At 33.1% G+C, this 18,297-nt stretch overlaps 3 protein-coding genes across 5 annotated transcripts; all 3 read left to right on the forward strand.

The window, feature by feature from the left end:
• Positions 1-425: 425 nt before the first annotated feature.
• On the forward strand, positions 426-2,380 carry LOC102610921 (pectinesterase PPME1-like). The gene is made up of 4 exons (XM_006484973.4): positions 426-1,033; positions 1,139-1,345; positions 1,482-1,723; positions 1,953-2,380. The coding sequence occupies exons 1-4, from the start codon at positions 533-535 to the stop codon at positions 2,113-2,115; spliced, it is 1,113 nt and encodes a 370-aa protein (XP_006485036.1). The 5' UTR covers positions 426-532; the 3' UTR covers positions 2,116-2,380.
• A 6,617-nt stretch (positions 2,381-8,997) lies between these two features.
• Positions 8,998-11,774, forward strand: LOC102577996 (poly(A)-binding protein 1). Of its 2 annotated transcripts, none has more exons than XM_006484972.4 (6): positions 8,998-9,300; positions 9,407-9,509; positions 10,071-10,141; positions 10,556-10,747; positions 10,828-10,946; positions 11,357-11,774. In XM_006484972.4, exons 1-6 carry the CDS (start codon positions 9,127-9,129, stop codon positions 11,400-11,402), a joined length of 705 nt encoding a protein of 234 aa, XP_006485035.1. In that variant the 5' UTR covers positions 8,998-9,126; the 3' UTR covers positions 11,403-11,774.
• A 1,801-nt stretch (positions 11,775-13,575) lies between these two features.
• LOC102609887 (mediator of RNA polymerase II transcription subunit 31) lies at positions 13,576-17,227 on the forward strand. Of its 2 annotated transcripts, none has more exons than XM_025101596.2 (7): positions 13,576-13,777; positions 13,871-13,968; positions 14,357-14,453; positions 14,638-14,716; positions 15,491-15,756; positions 15,919-15,966; positions 16,210-16,500. In XM_025101596.2, exons 1-6 carry the CDS (start codon positions 13,731-13,733, stop codon positions 15,929-15,931), a joined length of 600 nt encoding a protein of 199 aa, XP_024957364.1. In that variant the 5' UTR covers positions 13,576-13,730; the 3' UTR covers positions 15,932-15,966; positions 16,210-16,500. The 2 variants fall into 2 exon arrangements, with proteins under 2 accessions (XP_024957364.1, XP_006485032.1); XM_006484969.4 differs by lacking the exon at positions 16,210-16,500 and adding an exon at positions 16,847-17,227 and having other exon boundaries at positions 13,577-13,777.
• Positions 17,228-18,297: the final 1,070 nt, after the last annotated feature.

An 18,297-nucleotide genomic window follows, 5' to 3' on the forward strand; every position in this document is an offset into this window, starting at 1 on the left:
CCTTTAGAGCAATTCCATTATACACGTATATAAATGGAGGATTGATAAATTTCCAATCTTTCAGCAGAGATTATTGATTTGAATTTGGCAGCTAGCTTTCTATTTTCAGTCCTTTTCCATAGGGTCCTTCATTGTGTCCATTATGCGCCGCCAAAATTTACTTTTAAATCTTAATTTGGACGCTATAACCTCAGCCTTAGCCTCAGGAAAATGATCGTTTGGTATTATTAATTAATAATTTGTGATATGCCTTGTCCGAAAACTTCAGTTTTTTCGTTACAAGTCAATATATTAGAACGTGGGCGCTGTCCGAACACTCGTACGTACATCGAGTAGTGTTCAAAATAAGCCTTTGATTCACATAACGTATAGCATTCAATTAATTTCCGGTATTCATGTAACACCAAAGAGTTTCTCTTTTGTTAATAGAAACCTCATAAATAGACAACAAGACAAATTCTTATAAATTGCACACCAGAACACTCTTTCATTGATCAAACAATTCTAACAAATTAAGACAAAACAAATAAACATGACTCATCATGTGGCAGCTGTTTTCACAATCATAATCTTCATCATCAACCACCTTGCAAACTCTGCCAATGGCGGCGGCGGCGGCGATGGGGCTGTGATTCCACCGGAGAAGTCACAAATAGAGAGCTGGTTTACTGCCAACGTTAAGCCTTACACTGAGAGAAAAACAACTCTGGATCCTGCACTCTCTACGGCTCAGGCTGGCCAGCGTGTGATCAAGGTGAATCAAGATGGAAGCGGCGAATTCAAGACCATAAATGATGCCATTAATAGCATACCTCAAGGGAACACCAAGCGTGTCATTTTATCAATTGGTGCCGGGGAATATGTTGAGAAGATTAAGATTGATCGATCTAAACCCTTTATTACTTTTTACGGATCGCCTGATGCTATGCCGAATGTGACATTTGGGGGCACCGCCAAGGAGTATGGAACAGTTGATAGTGCAACTCTTATTGTGGAGTCTGATTACTTCATGGCTGTAAATATTATTATAGCGGTATGTGTATATGCTGGTTTATTTATTAATTTCTTGAATAAGTGGACGTTTTGTGACAAATTGTTTTGTATGGATTATAAAATGTTTTTGTTATTGTTTGTTAAGAATTCTTCGCCAAGGCCGGACGGCAAAAGGGAGGGAGCTCAGGCGGTGGCTTTGAGGATCTCCGGCACCAAAGCGGCCTTTTATAACTGCAAAATCATCGGGTTCCAGGACACCTTGTGTGATGACAGGGGCAACCATTTCTTTAAGGATTGTCACATTCAAGGCACTGTTGATTTCATTTTCGGAAGTGGAAAGTCGTTGTATTTGGTAATCATTAATCAAAACTCCTATCTTACTTAGCTAATTAAAAATACAAGAGACACGAGATTTTAGAAATTCAGCAGATAGGTTCAGATTATGAGAAGATCCTAATTCACGAAAACCTTGCCGAATGTTATTGCAGAGCACGGAGTTGCGTGCAATGGGGGATACGGGGCTTACAGTGATAACCGCACATGCGAGGGAAAGTGAATCAGAGGATAATGGATTCGCATTTGTGCATTGCACGATAGAAGGATCCGGGAATGGGACATACTTGGGCAGAGCATGGAAGAATAGTCCTAGAGTGGTGTACGCTTATACCACCATGGGCAATGTCGTCAACCGCGCTGGATGGTCAGATAATTTTCGTCCAGAGCGCCGCCAGTAAGCCTTCCTCTGCCATTCTAATTTTATATAAGCGAGAATACTAGAGATTTTAGCATCAAAGTCCCAGCTTGAGCCCCCAAACTGAGTGTCAACTTATGCGACAATACCATATCAAATTAGTTATTAATATTTAACATGTAGCTGCCACATCAGTTGGGACTAACATTATTGTTTTTTTAATTGATTCTTGGTAACTAAATGAAAAAAGTCTATGAATTGTATGCAGAACTGTGTTCTATGGAGAATATAAGTGCTCAGGACCAGGGGCCAGTCCAGCTGAGAGGGTTGAATACACCAAGCAGCTAAGTGATGCCGAGGCCAGACCCTTCCTGGTGCTTGACTACGTTCAGGGGAATCAATGGATTCTTCCTCCTCCTGCAAAGGTCTAGGTTAATTATGTTAACTAGTCAATTGCTCGAACTGCTGGAGGACGTGGTTTCAAGCTTCATAGATTAGGCGTCCCACTATCGGGCTTCTAGCTAGTCGCAGTTTTAAGTTAGTTTTAAGTATTGATCATGTGGCATGCTGAGCTGGCAAAGGCTGTTGTAATTGTAGTGCTCAATTCGTTACTAAGGTGCTGATATTTCAGTTCAAACTATAAATGTCCTTGCTGCTGTATTCTCAGCATTGTCTAGATCAAATTCACAATTTTCCCTTTCAACCGAATCACTCATGAAATCATCTTCTACATCTTAGATCTTCTTATTCTGTCATCCGGTTTATATTTTTCAGGATGCATCCCAACCGAAATAACTATGAAATTACGTCGATGCTTTCACATATTATGGGAGAGATATCTCTATTTCTCCTCATAAAATCTATCGAATTACTGTTACCAGTACTTAACTTTTAATTCACATCTAATCATTAATCAACTGTGAATACCCCGTTCTCCTCTCTTTAAAACAGTGAGTGCTTCAGGTTCTGTCGGTGCTTAAAACAATTTAGGTAGTGTTTTTTTTTTTTTTTTTGCCTAAAATCTGAATTAGTATAATTTTTTCTTTAGTCTGAATGAATCTGAATACGACTATTTGAATGACATGTTTACTTTTTTTTTTAATATCTAATACAAATGTTATCTTGTTTATTTTTATAAATAAAAAATATCTTAAATATGATTATTTGACATTTATGTCCTTTCAAATCAAAACAAAAAAAGGGATTATATTTTATAGTTTAAGAAATATCTATATTCTATATAAATATTTTTAAATATAATATTGATTTCTCATTCATACCTTTTTCTATTCAAATAAAAATCACAAAAATTTACTTTTTGTATTCATATGTAAATATCTGAAAATCAAATATAATTTTAAAAAAATTTAAAAGAGGTTTGAAACTAATAAAAGGGTGATGATAATTCCACCCCACTTATTTTATATAATAGCACCCCGATTATTATGTTTTTTTTATTGTAATTGCAATTTTGACCTTAAATAACTACATCATTCTTAACTTAGTTTCAAGTCTACCGGGTTTCTTCACTGAGATAGCTACCAAAACATCAGCTATTTAATCCATGAAATCAACTAAATGATGGCATTTGAAAATTGAAACTTTAAAAAAAAAAATGGAAGCTATGAAGATGGGTAATTGTAGTTCCTAATTCAAATTGAATTTTTGATTATGGGGGCGGATTCGGAGATGCTTTCGGTTCAGAGATGTCTCCGAACCCACCCTATTACCCTCTGTATAAGAACTACTTTTCTCTATTTCTTTCTTTTTTTTTTAAAGTCAATTTATAGTCATCCATTTTTTTGCAGTCTTTTGTTTTGTTGAACTCTTTCTTTAGTACAGCTCTCAAATTCTCTCGTCATTTAAATTTTAGGATGATTTCTTTGCGTTGCAGTATTTTCGTAAAAGTACTCCTCTGCACTTTAGCGTCCAAGGATTAGAACCAGAGCCACCAAATAATTAATTGAGTTCTGTATTATGCTTAGCTTGGAGTGAAAGACAGGGACCAGTGTTGTTGTTTTTTTTTTTTTTTTTCAATTTAGCAATTAGCAAACATAACTTGCGTAAATAAAGAGAATATAAATAATGAATAAATTCGTTGTTCTTGGGGTAAATCTGGTATTAACTATATTTATATTGAACCAGGGTGTTATTATACAAATAATGAAATAATGGGGTGGAAATGTCTCTCCCCTTAATAAAATTTCAGATATTTAACAAATAATCCCTTAATCTTCTCCACATAATTATATCTCTGGAGTTAAAATTTTTATGTGAGAAACTACAGAACTTTAATCATTTACTGCCGTTACTCTTCAAATTTTCCTTTCTATTTTCACCCATCATTTTCTCAGCTAACAAACACTGTTACAAGTGTTTGATATTTGCAATTCTATTAATTCCAATTACTAATTGTTTGAGCGCTATGCACAACTACTGCAAAGAGAAGGCTAGTGTGAGTAAATTTATTTTCTCCCTGTGGATTTTTTTTTCCTTTTTTACAATTTTCCCTCTAGCAATTTTCTTAAGAGCACATTATTCTTTACAAACTATTCTGAATTAATGTTATGTTTACTTATTAGAGTGAGAATGAGGAGTGTATATTTCTCCAACTTCAGTATTTATTTACATATTTTAAGGGGGATGAGAATCTTGTTGGAGAAAAATCAATTTTTTTTAATTTTTTTAGGATCGCTCTCATACAATATATAAGAATATGTAATCTAGAAATCGTACCTTGAAAATCCGATTTGGTTTTTTTTTTCGCCGAAGTGATTTAGGCTCCCAGATCACGATATGTCATCATCACTCTTGTTAGATCACAATCTGTCACAACCACTCTTATTATATCACGATCCTCTAACAAATAATCTTTCATGCTATAACTCAAGTTTGATCTGCACTTGACGTGTGAGCACCTTTATCACCACTAAAGCAACTAGGACGAGAAAATTTTTCTCTCAAAATTAGAGAGAAAAATATTTTTCTCTAATCTTGTATAATACGGCTCTCTCTATTTTCAAGAGAAAATAAACTTTTTTATATATCTATTTAGTGGAAACCCTAGGCTCCATATTTAATACTATTTAATTTTATTAAATCAAGTTTGATTTAAATTAAAAATATTAAACCAAAAGTAACTTACTTCTTTCTTGTCATAGGGGTCCACCTTATAAAACAACACAAGACCCCTTAGACACAAGTACATTACATAGAGCCTCTCACAAAATAATATATTTAGACTTTTAACCCAAATAACTAGTTATCTTGCTTATTAATCCAGTAATGGCGCAGTCAATTAAATGAGCTAACCCGGGGATCATTTGGGAACATACAATAGTGGCTATAATAATTATGCATGTAATAAAACTATCTCAATTATTTAATTTCAAATCTACTCCACTAAAAGACTGGAATTGACCTCCTTAATTGTATACTCGAATAATAGTTTGTCCCAAGTCATATCGATTTCTTTACTGCATAATCCTTTGTACCACATCGTTAATTAAATTGATATCTTAACTGTCCAATCGATTTAATTAAATCTTATTTCTTGATACTTACTGGTTTTCTCTGATGATCATTTTCAACATACTAAATATGTTCACACACTCTGGCCAGAGAATTCTATGATCAAGTGCAGAAAACCCATCAAAAGAGTGTTGTACAAATTCTATATTGTTAATCTATAACTTCAATACTCATAATTGCTCCCACCAAGATACTGGGTAATCTTGACCGCAAGTGTGTGTCGTGCCCATTGGTAAATCAAATAGAATAACAATTACAATCATGAAATCATAACTAACTCAAGATTAAGATTACAGTAAAATCAATGCTTATGAGATTTAATAAGTCTAACAGTCATTTCAAGGTTAATGAAATCTCATATGTGATCCAGCTCAATGTAGTCAAACTACATTGAGCAAATTCATATATGATTAAAACAAATCATTCAATGAATTTACTACAGTCTAAACATAAATAGAGCGTCCAACTCTATTTATCAACTGCGAACTAAATTTATTTAATCATAAGATAACTTGTATTTATATCTTCTGTGAATCCATATGATGATCACATAAATACATATAATATTATTAAACGGACCTTATTCAATATATATTTATGCAATTGAAAATATCTCAAATATTTTATTAATCGAAAAATAAATTAATATGCTTTAAAAGAGCATATAATCCCAACAAATCTCACTCCATGAACCCAATTTTTTAAATATATTTTTTATTAATTTTGTAATTAAAAACTATAATTCTTTAAATAAGGGTAAAATTATAAATATTTAAAATTATTTACTCCCAATCCAAGACAAGGTAATCACATAAACTTAATTCTGATTCCGATTTCATATTCTTATTCTAATATAAATAAACAACCTACTCTCACTCTTACTCCACCCTCACAATTTTAAAATTTCCACTTCAATTCAAAATGTAAACACTGACTAATTAGAATTTCTTAATCTCTTCCATTTATGGGTTTGACCAAAGTTACTTTCACCTTATTTAATCATTAAATAGTTTTAGTATATAGATATCAATGGAAAATAAATAAATAAAGTTCATAAGCCAACAAAAATGTTGTTAAATAATGATACCCTTTCGAAACTTTTTATAATTCAGTGGACACCTTGGGATTCTTACTAATTATATTTTGTCAATATTATGATGAAGATAATGTAGCTGAAAAATACCCTTTATTTTTTAATGAAATTATTGTCTTAATTTATTGGTTATTTGGCGTTTATCTTCACTTGTTTTTGTCACGGAGTTGATAGATGGATTGACATAGTTGAAAATTGATAAAATAAACAGTTAGATATTAACGAATACAACATTGACGAGGTGACACTCTTAATTATTTTGAAAATACTAAATGTATAAATCAACAAAATATTATCATTTTTTCTGAAACTTCCTTTGATGAAATTAAAATCTAAATGGGTACACTACATGTTTCAATTGTGGAATTGTGATATCATATGGTGCATCGTCATAACAAAAAATGGAAAACTATATCCATCACATCCCATCGGTGGAAATACAAATGAAATTAATAGAACTTGTAAGTAATGCTGGTAAAGAAGATCAAAGAAATATGGTGTAGAGACCACGGAATATTCATCTTGGTCTGATAAAGTGATAATATTAATTAATATGTATCACAAAAATGAGGGACTATAACTCAATCAGATAGAGCGGAATTCTCTAGCAATGGTGCCTTTAAACTACAATTCTAAAATATCTAGATTAAGTTAATTTGCAACGTTAGTCAGAAGTGATTAATATAAATTTACCCTACAGTTGTTTGAGATAAATAATAATAATAACTGTGAAGTAAGATTATGTACAAAAATGTCAAAACATTTAGTATAAACTAGTATGATATAACATTAATATTGATTGAATGAAAACAGCATGCAACTCATATACTCTAATCATTACCGTCCGAAAATTTGATGGAACCAAACACTTCAAACTTCGGTTCTTTTTACTTAAAGTGAATCTAGTCAACCTTAGGCGGCTCTTGGAAACAAACGAACGGTTCTTATATATGCTGCCCTCTCAGTTAGATTATATTTTTAATGATATTCCGTTAATTTCTGTTATTCATGCAACACAATGGAGTTTACTTTTGTTAACAGTTAGCCGCAACAAGAAAATTCCAAACTCTTTCAATATACATTTTTGAATTATTATTTTATCATTCTTTTAAGATAGAGGAGAGCATAGCTAAGTTAATTTTCTAATCTCTTTAAGATTCGAATTTAGATGTTCAGTCAAATAAAACTATTTGAAAATTACTCGATTAAATTCCGCTAATCGCTAAAATTTTCTTATAAATTGCATGCCAATAAAACCCTTTCCCTTCATCGCCAAACTAGTAATAGATTGAGAAAACAAAGAAATATGTCTGAAGTGAAGATACCAAACATCGGAATTCATGTGTTTGTCTTCGCAATCATCTTCCTTAGCCTCGTTTTTTTCTCTACCCGCCGCGGCCCCAGCGGCCGTGGGGCGGTGATTCCGGTGGAGAAATCCTGCATACATGGCTGGTTTTGTGCTTATGTCAAGCACCACAGTCGAGTGTTAATGACGTGGCAAATAAAACTGCAGTGCTCAATTTGTTACTATAATAAGGTGCTCTACTATAAATATCCTTGTATTCTCAGCATTATGTAGATCATATTCGCAATTCTCAGTTAATATATAAAATTTTTCTTTCATCTCTCAGATTTTCCTTTCCATTTTCTCTCGGTCATTTTCTCAGCTAACAAGCACTGCTACAAGTGTTTGATATTTTCTATTGATTACTTGTTTCAGCTCTCCTCTGTTTAGATGCACAAGTTTAAATTATAGAAGTTTAGATTAAATTTATTTTCTCCATGTGCACATCTATTTTCCCTCCCTGTGCAATTTTCATAGAAGCACAATCTTTGCAGGCTGATCTAATTAAATTAAGGGTTAATTTCAAATTACCCCCTTATGAATTGATTATTTTTTAAATTATTCTTTTATTTTTTAAAAAATATTAATTTACTGTCAATTTTTATTAAGAAAACAAACAAACAAAAAATCGTCAATCCATCAGTATTTTTTCTTATTTTTTGTAAGGAAAAAAAAAGTAGTTTGAGATCTTAAAACGTAAAGGGACATTTTAAAAATAATCAATTCAAGAGAAATTATGAAATTTACCCTTAACTTAATTACAGCCCCTTCTTTTGTAGGTTTGACCCAAATTTGTGTCAAAATCTTACATATTTAATTATTACATGTGTAATTTTATCATAGAGATACCAGTTAAAAATTAATTAATAAATTTTCAAATCCGATATAACAAAAAATTCTCTTGCATATATTTTCTTGAGTATCATAGAATAAATATTAAAAAATTTATTTAATTAAATATTAATTCAAGCGTAATTATTATTCTTTAATAATAATTATAGAATAATAATTTTTATTATCAATTAAAAAAAATCTTTAGCCACTAATATATGAGGTGTCGTTTATAATCTCGTCACATAAACGACATTTCCATAAAACGCATATGAAACATCGCCTGTATATTGTGGATTGACGCACGTGGACGAAAGTTTTTCACCACTTCGAGCTTTCTTCATGCTTCAATGAATCCTATCTCAAGAGAAAAAAGGTTAAAAAGAAAGAAAATAACGTTTCATAATTAAATATCAATTGTACCCCAAATTATTTGTAAAATTACCAAAGGCTTGTAATGAAATATCGTTGTACCCCCATAAGGTCGTTACAACTACAAAAGAGCCATCGTCCCCAATCCACAGAATAGATCACCAATAACAAGAGGGAGCTTCTAAATCCCTAAACCGCAAACCAAAGTAGAACTTAAAAACCTTCAAAAAACCCGAAGCCACACAAGAAAAATATTTAGAAAATTATAAAATGGAGCAACACGATGAGCAAGAGCACGACGTTTACGGCGGTGAAATCCCCGACGAGATGGACGCCGACATCGACGTCGACGAACACGAACACGAACACGACCACGACCACGACCACGAACACGAACACGACGCCGACAATGAAAATGAAGAAGACCCGAACGCTAACTCCAAGGTATTTTCTTTAGGCGTTTTTGTCTCTGTTTATGTGTTTGTGTTTTGGCGGATTCTGATTGATTTTTGTTCATAATTTTAATTTCTTTTAATTTAAAAAAATAAAGGACTTGGAGGATATGAAGAAGAGGCTGAAGGAGATTGAAGAGGAAGCCGGCGCGCTCCGCGAAATGCAGGCTAAAGTCGAGAAGGAGATGGGCGCCGTCCAAGGTTTCTTTCTTTCTGTAATCTAATTGTTTAATTGTGTAACAAATTTGAATTTAAGATCTGGATTCGTGTTACGTGTACTTGTTTTAGTGATAATTTTAGATGATTTTGGAGACCTAATAAGAGCAAGTGTGCTACTCACTTTCTTAAGTCTGACTTACTTTGTTTGAATTTATTCGTGTTCCAGTTTTATTGGCAATATAAGAAGCATGGGTTACTGATTAATAGGTTCTGATCGTTTGGTTGAGAATTGCTTTTATGACCTAGCCATCTTGATGAGTTATCCACTATGTCTCTGCCGTCAATATGAATCCTGTTTTGTTTTCTTTGACCTTCCTCGTAATTGATGTATATAATAAATGACTGATCTTTAAACAGTTTTGATACTTTTTTTTTTTTTGAAAAATGTATGTGACAGCTTGATTTCAAGTAGTTGGCTTACCTTATTTTGGTTTTCTTGTAGTGTTTTTTTGGGTAAATTTTGAAGTTAAATGTTTTGTTCCTTTAGATCGCTTATATGATTGTTGATATATATTTTTTGTTCCCTCTTGGGCATGTTTGAAGATTCCTCGAGTACTTCTGCAACTCAGGCTGAAAAGGAGGAGGTGGACTCCCGATCAATCTATGTTGGCAATGTGAGGTTTCCGTCCTTATTTATTTCTGTTTCTGGACAATACAACTTATGTGTAAGAAGAGGATTTATTTTAGTTTTAGTGGTTTCTGTTTGGTAAGTTTGTCAAATTTAGTTGTATTAAGAAGTGATAATTAACTTGAACTGTGAATTATAGATTATAAATGAATTCTAATATTGAAATATGAAATAGTAGCTCTAACAACATTGTCTTTTATTTTATACACATAGATACTACAAATGTTTCTAATAGTATAATTCAGTCAACCAATCATTGTCCAATAACTAATCAATGTTAGATATTCACATTAGAGTTTGTACTCTCTTTTACGCTTGTGCTGTTTCAATATGGGCAACATCAAAACTGTAGACAAAGAGAGTTACTTCCTTACAGTTTTTTAGTATTTGTGCAATTCAGGTAGACTATGCATGCACTCCTGAGGAAGTGCAGCAGCATTTTCAATCTTGTGGAACGGTTAACAGAGTGACGATTTTGACAGACAAGTTTGGTCAACCAAAAGGATTTGCTTATGTTGAGTTTGTTGAAATTGATGCTGTTCAGAATGCTCTTTTGTTAAATGAAACAGAGCTCCATGGTCGACAATTGAAGGTCTGTAGATTTGATTATTGGTGGTTGATTACAGTATGAATCGGCTTGTGATTATAATGTTGGGTCTGGTTTATTTGCAGGTCTCTGCTAAGCGAACCAACATTCCTGGTATGAAACAATTCCGAGGAAGGCGACCCAACACGTTTGGTTTCCGAGGTCGAAGGCCATTCATTCCTGGTGTTCCTTTTGTTCCATATGGGTATGGGTAAGGACTAGAAAACTTTTGTACTTTTAAGGGCACACATTAACCCTTTTCTGTGATGTGTCTGCCAGTCTATTTTTGGTTTTTGCTTTCCTTTAGGATGCTTTTGCATGTGAAATTATTTTATTAGTGTTGTGTAACTGAGTAATATCATTATGAGGCGTAGGTTTTTGTGAATGAAATGAAAAATTGCATCAGTGTGGTGTATTTATGCTACATGGGATTTGTTTTCATGGATTGTTTGATTGTGTATGCACAAGAGAATATTATACTATTATTTTTTCATTGATTCCTAGGAACTCCAAGCTTTACTTTTGATTCTCTTTCTAGACATTGTAAAGCTGATTTTTTTTCCCCACTCTACTGCTAATTTTTTTATGAATTAATTTGATTCTCCTTATGTGCAGAAGGATTCCAAGGTTCAGACGACCCATGAGGTACAGGCCATACTAATGGTGGTATCTCATGTTAGTCTTGGTCCAAATTCATTCTTAGACAGTCGTGTCATTATATCTGTAATTTGGGGAAGAAAAAAGCATTTGTATCATCATTGGCATGTGGAAGCCAACTGGCTCCTTCCTGGAGGGCTTTGCCTGCAGCAGTTATGGATTTTAATTTTACTTGGAAGTCCTGCATTTGCTTGCTTTGGAAAGGGATAGAAGAAAGGCAGAAATGCAGATGTTGTAGTAACAAAAATGTTTTTCATGTATTTGTGAACTCTTGATCTTAGATTGGGCATTTTAAGGTTCATACTGTTGTTGAGTTTACCTGCCAAGGAATTCATGTTTTTCTAGTTCAATACATTTTTAAGGTTAGTTACGGTGATTCTAACCCTAGCAAGGATCTTATTCAGATAAAAGTGTTGCGAGTGAAAATTTTCTGAGACGCCATGTCATGTATCATGGGAAAAGAAAGCCTACAACATCAATGTTTTTGTTCTTTACAGATGCATCCCTTCGGCTTACATGCTTGCTTCAGGTTGATGTGCAAAGAGGATTTTGTGAGCTAGTTTCTCTTTTGAAGTTCCCATTTCCGGTGATTTACTATTGAGATTGAGGTAATATTGGAGACCATACACAAGAATTTGGCAAAGCTTGTTTTTTGAGTGAATAATGATGACTAAAATGGAGGTAACAGGTTCAATTCTCTTAGTGAGTATAAAAAATCTGCCTTTAATTGTCTCTCGGGTCATCAGACTGGTGACCCCGACTGATCCCGCAATTTAGAGCCCAGCCGGTTCAGATCAGTGGACCGACAGTCCGAGCCGGGGCGGGAGTTATCATTAAAAAAATGATGATTAAAATGGAGAAGTATAAGCATCAAAGCTAATAAAAGTTTTAAGTTATTTCCTAATCGGTGATTGCATTTAAAAGTGAGGTTCTATAGTTTCTAATCTACAGTTACTGTGAAATAAAAATCATAATTGTGGGTATTTAAGTTGTTGAGTTGTTAAAATTCAATTACAAGATGTAATACTTTAGCAGTTGACCTTTGACAGTCTAGCTGCTTTACATTACTCCCAAACACGCTCTATGACTAAAATGTGCACCTTATATTTTATGTTTTATAAATATATTCTCTTAAAAACGTTGCTAAATACATACTCTAATTGTATTTTGACAATGAAAATAAAAATAGACTTTTTAAATGATATGGAACAAACCCTAAAAAATTAAAACCAAGGGACACAGTTAAGGCTTTCACAATTCTTTCATTGTTATATGACCAAAAATAATAATTCTTTTACTTTTCACTCTTCAAGTGTGCACAATTAAAATTTTATAGATCAAACTTAAGTGCATTACGATTTAGTGTTAAGTGGTTATCTGATAAGTGATCATATACGATTTGATCCTAATTGTACAGCACTATAAATACATGCATGACAAAAGAGTATAGAACTTTAGCATGGTATACTCTAATAACTTGATAATCACATTTGTTTAAGAGGAGTTAGACTGATACCACCCTTTCATCAATCTTATAAAACCTTTATGATGTTATAATTGCATTTTAGGACAAACACAAATAGAATTAATCCCGCTTATTTTATTCTCTTTCTTCAATTAAGTATGTATTCTTCAAGGGGAAAAAAAAAATTTGCTCTTTTTCTTTCTTTGTTTCTTTCTTCTCTCTTTATTTGCATGATGATTATTTTCATTTTAAATGATAATCGTAATTCAAGAACTTTTAAATAAAACCCAACCCCAGTCTCACTGCTACAGTTCAAAGATGATTGTCCATGAGCCGCGAACAGTAATGTTATCTCTAATGATAGTAGTGAAACCTTCCGAGATAAATTTGATTTGGCCACATGAACAAACCAAATTGTTCCAGACCCAATGCTAACGATATTAACATCACCTGCAAACGTGGAGTTCTAATCATACAAAAACCACCAAGATCGAGAAATGAAAATAGCTTAAAAGAATTTTAAGAGTGAAAAATTAATTAAAAATTAAAACGAAAATAGTGTCGATTTGGAAATGGGTATTTTTATATAAAAAAAACGAGGGGTTTTAAGAGAATTTAAGAGGTGTGCCAATAGTCTAACTCTTAAGGTTGCGCCCTATGTGTGTGGACCTGATCCCGGGCCTTCAAATTGTGCTGCCCAATTGAATGCTAGAATTGGAGGCGCTTACCACATTGCTCGATGGTCGACGCTCTTCTCCTCTTTGTTTCACAATTAAAAGCTTCCTGCAAACTGCTATTTCTGTTAATCTTCCAATTGATATAATTTTTTAAAATTAATTTTCAATTTGTAAAAAGTGATAAAATAAGATGGCGGCTTCCAAGGATAACGAAGAAGCATCCGATGCCCCATCCTCGTAAGTATCCGTTCTTTTTTTTTTTTTTAATTTTTAAATCTCTTTCAGTCTCAGAAAAGTTTATTAATTAGTTTATTTTGAGAGAATTTTCAGGCCAAAGAAGGTATATAAAGATCCAGACGACGGGAGACAACGCTTTTTGCTTGAGCTGGAATTCGTTCAATGTCTAGCTAATCCCACTTACATTCACTGTATGTGCAATTCACTATTTTTTTAAAAATTATTTATTTATTTAGTGTATCTGCATTCTTTATTTGCAACGGCTAGGTAGCATTGGGTGCTTTCATTTTTTTTTTTTCATCGAATATATGTTGGTAATCATGGCCGGAGTGGTTGATGAAGGGTTCGATTATTTAACATTTTGTGTCTTAACCTCTTGTTTTACTTGTCTTTCTGGCCATAAACCGTACTCTGTGCATGCATTGATCACGAACTTGTTCGTGTACCCTTGCTCATACATGTCCGGTAGCTTTAGGAAATTATCGCTAATGTTATTGGTTAGCTATTTTTACTCTTTCTATAGATTTCAGGTTTTGATTCAGTTACAAGCTTATTTTGGACCTCAAATTTCTATTGCAGATTTGGCTCAGAATCGCTATTTTGAAGACGAGGCTTTCATTGGTTACTTGAAATATCTTCAGTACTGGCAACGGCCGGAGTACATTAAATTTATAATGTGAGCTAATTTCTTGAAAGCATGATGTATAAAGTACTTTTAGGCTTGTGTTTCTAGATCTGACTTAGTTTATAGACAGAAGGAGACTTATTATCTTCATATTTGATTAGAAAAATTCTTCATTTTTCTTTTGGAACCTGCGGTACATTTCTATTCTTGTGCTTATCTTCTAGGATGATTTCAGGTATCCACATTGCCTCTATTTTCTTGAACTTCTACAAAATGCAAACTTCCGCAATGCTATGGCACATCCTGCCAACAAGGTTAGACTCTGTTGTTTACTGTGACCCTTTTGGGTGTGCTTCTAAAGTCATTTTGTTTGTTGGTTAAATTACCTTTTGTAAGCAGTCATGATCCTCATAGAAGTCAAATATGTCTTCAGTTGGTGTTTAGATTTTTTCCTTGACAATTTTTTTTTTTTTTTTGGGAAAAATATTCTTAGAATTTTCATTGCATTGGCATTTAGGACCATGAGCACATACAACGGATATACTATTTGACAAAGGATTTTGTTTATAGATTTTAACTATCACAGCCGACGTATATTCTCTTTCCTTTGCTAGATGATATTTGTGTCAGGTGTTCTGTGTGTGTATTTACAGGTGTAGCATTTACCTTAGGGTTTTCTGCTGCATCCTGCTATCACTGTATATGATGATATTATAACATTTTGTGGATTATGATCCATCTGTGTTGACCTTTTGGAGAGTGATCTCATGGAAAGAGATTGATCTTAACCATCATATATATCTTTCATGGACTTTTTTTTCTGGGAAGTTAATTATAAAATGCTTCTTAAGGTGTGCTAGTGGCGCCTTCGATAATATCCCAGTGCAACAATATTTTTTGGTGGTATTCTCTGCTGTCCTTATAATATCACTATCAAAAAAGTGATTGGCTGGCTGAGATAAAAATGAAGTCACTTTATTTTCTTTTAGAGAAATTCAGATCCGATAATCTAATATTAAGACAAAACCTGATTTAATGTTTATTTTTAAAGTGTTCATATTCTCTTTTTGTATCCTGTAAATTTTCAGGAGTTGGCACATAGGCAGCAATTCTTTTTCTGGAAGAACTATAGAAACAATCGACTAAAGCACATTTTACCAAGGCCTCTTCCTGAACCTTCTGAGGCTCCACCACCTGCTGCTGCTCCACCTCTGCCACCTGCACCACCTGTGCTGACTCCTGTGACAGCTGCTCCAGGGCCAGCCCTTTCTCCTATGCAGTATGGAATTCCCCCAGGATCAGCTCTGATGAAAAATGATATGAGGAGTAGCAGCATTGATCGAAGAAAAAGGAAGTATGTACAGTACAGTCTTCTAGAATAAAACCACTTTCTTCTTTGTCGAGTAATAAAAAATACCCACCTTTTTTATTTAAGTCAATTGAACTGTTATTATTGCTTAGAAAGATTGACATTTTGATGCACATTTTGATACATTTTAGTTGTTAATTTTTACAGGAAAGATGGTTGAATTGGCATAACATTCCTGTGCGTTAAACTTATGAGGTAATCTTTTTTATTCCAATCAGTTTATGTGATTTGAAGAGGGAATAGCCGAATAGTCATTTATTCTATATGTATAGATTTTGAAATTGTTCTTGCAGCTTCTACACCGAATATGTGATCATTTCTTTTTGGATACTTTGTGAAATTGATATCTCTATTTAATCTTGCATTGTTTTTCTTCATTGCTGATAAAATATTTCTTGTACGACCAATTTATTTGATGTTTCAATAAATGCAATGTAGTGCTGTGATCACTATCTGACGATGAATGGGATTCTCAAATGCTTTGTGTTTTCTAAAGATGGCATCTGAAAATGCTATCAGGTTGGGGAGGTTATTTAGATAATGTGGTTGTAACCTAGTCTTAAGCACATTGATGCCTTTTAACTAGTTCATTGAGGCATTATGTGAGGATTCAGAAACTAGTATTTTGCTGTATGTCCCCACTCATGATGTAAAGAAATTCACTGTGTGTTTGTGTGGCTCAATCAATAAAATGACCCTTGGTTTCCTCATACTGATTTTTGTTCATAACATGGAATCTTCTTGGGTGTGTTATTGTTTTGGTATTGGACACACTCACGGGTGAAAAGGAAAAAGATTCTGGTTCTGGTGTAAATCCCTTTTCCAGTAGAGTAATCCTGGTTCAAGTTGGGTTGCAAAAAAGTTCTAAGCTGGCCACTATGTGGTTTTCAAATCACAAGAGAGTTTGACCACAACGTATTCATTATTCCTAAGAGACAAAATATTGTTTAACTCACATAAAATCTTTACCTCCAGTTGGTTCTGTTTAAATCTGGTTCCTAGATATAAGTTGGAAATTTGTGAGTTTGTGTAGCTATAGTAACTACTTATTTCCTTGTGTGTTCATTGATAACAGAAATGCATATTGATGATACAAGGATTATAAGGGTTATTGAATCAGAGCATATGAGTGGAGATCATTCTTCAGGCCTATCATCTATTTATCAAGGGGCTGATTTCATTTTGGTCGGTGGGAGGCTCGTAATCATCACATTTTAACACCCCCAAATTCTTAATTTCTCTCAAGGTCAGCGAATCGTTAATTTCTGGTCAGCGCTTCCAATGTTGGGCATCAGTAGTTTTTATTTTGTTTTATGGTTATCAAGAAGTACATACATTGAATGTGATGTGCTCTCTCACCCTCTTGTATTGATTTATTGTAAACTTGACTATTCTAGTCAAATTTATCTCCCACTGTCAAAGTTCAAAATCGAATTGATTTAGACTATCGAAATTATATGGTGAGTTTCTGGGGATAGCGGTATCTGGGGGAGAAGGGAATGTTCGTATTTCAGAATCTTATGCTTTGACGTCGCTGCTTTCAAATCTTGGTAACGCCGTTATCTCTTCTCAGCTGTCCGAATTAAATAATCTTGAAGGATAAGATTAGGAGGACTTAATGTAATGGCTGTGACGCGGCAATGGACTGCTGCGGTGCTGCCCTACCTAATCTCTAGCTAAAACTATTTGAATCAAAATACCATATATTTTTCCAATCTTTTCACATCAGTTTATATGCTGACTAAATTAGTTATGTATCGTGTTAACATTACATCATTTAACTTCATATGTTTCTATCTTCATAGAATTGTTTTGAGTGCATGTTTAATATGGCTGATCTATTTGTTAAAAATATTTATTTAATTCTATAAGTTCTTTTCAAAAATTTTAGTATTGTTTGGTTTCTACTAGTAAAAATTTAAATTTTAGACTTTTGAAAGTAAAGGTTTTAGAATTTTTTTTAAAGAGTTAAATTATCTAAAATATTCATAATTTTCATAACATAACTTTAAAAAATTTATCCATTGAAGTAATTTTATTATTTTTAATAAAAATTCTCATTAATAACTAAACAATTTTAATATATTTGGTAAAACTCTACTTGCAAAAGTTTTATTAGTAAAAATTTAATTTAAATAAACTCTATTTAAAAAGCTGTATGGAAAGAAGTCTAAGGATAAATATTAAGCTCCCTCGAATATGATTTATTATAAAAAAAATATACAAGACATTTTTTGATATTTTTATAAAAGTAGTGGGATGTTTTTGGAAGAAACTCTAATAGAATTTTAAGATAAGAACATGACGATAATTGAAATCATGGAAATTTATCTGTATTTTAATAAATAAATAAGTTACCAATTAAATAACTCTTGAATTAAATTATCAAATTATGAGATAATATAGAAAAATTTAACAATAATAAATTAAAACAAATTTCCAATTACGAGCTGGACAGTTGGACGCGGCGAGTCGCGTGTGTGAATTTGGGTCCGAGCGCCACGTCATTGCCAACGCCAGACAAGT

The sequence above is a fragment of the Citrus sinensis genome, chromosome 4 (genome assembly GCF_022201045.2).
Source record: "Citrus sinensis cultivar Valencia sweet orange chromosome 4, DVS_A1.0, whole genome shotgun sequence".
In the NCBI taxonomy this organism is placed as follows: Eukaryota; Viridiplantae; Streptophyta; class Magnoliopsida; order Sapindales; family Rutaceae; genus Citrus; species Citrus sinensis.

Bases quoted from the DNA above. Each gene is read 5' to 3' on its own strand.
- LOC102609887 (XM_025101596.2), top strand. From the start codon at position 13,731: ATGGCGGCTTCCAAGGATAACGAAGAAGCATCCGATGCCCCATCCTC. The intron at 13,969-14,356 runs GTATGTGCAATT...TTTCTATTGCAG, and splicing joins TAATCCCACTTACATTCACT to ATTTGGCTCAGAATCGCTAT. The intron at 14,454-14,637 runs GTGAGCTAATTT...GGATGATTTCAG, and splicing joins GAGTACATTAAATTTATAAT to GTATCCACATTGCCTCTATT.
- LOC102577996 (XM_006484972.4), top strand. From the start codon at position 9,127: ATGGAGCAACACGATGAGCAAGAGCACGACGTTTACGGCGGTGAAATC. The intron at 10,748-10,827 runs GTCTGTAGATTT...GTTTATTTGCAG, and splicing joins TCCATGGTCGACAATTGAAG to GTCTCTGCTAAGCGAACCAA. The intron at 10,947-11,356 runs GTATGGGTAAGG...CCTTATGTGCAG, and splicing joins GTTCCTTTTGTTCCATATGG to AAGGATTCCAAGGTTCAGAC.
- LOC102610921 (XM_006484973.4), top strand. From the start codon at position 533: ATGACTCATCATGTGGCAGCTGTTTTCACAATCATAATCTTCATCATC. The intron at 1,034-1,138 runs GTATGTGTATAT...TTGTTTGTTAAG, and splicing joins CTGTAAATATTATTATAGCG to AATTCTTCGCCAAGGCCGGA. The intron at 1,724-1,952 runs GTAAGCCTTCCT...AATTGTATGCAG, and splicing joins TTTCGTCCAGAGCGCCGCCA to AACTGTGTTCTATGGAGAAT.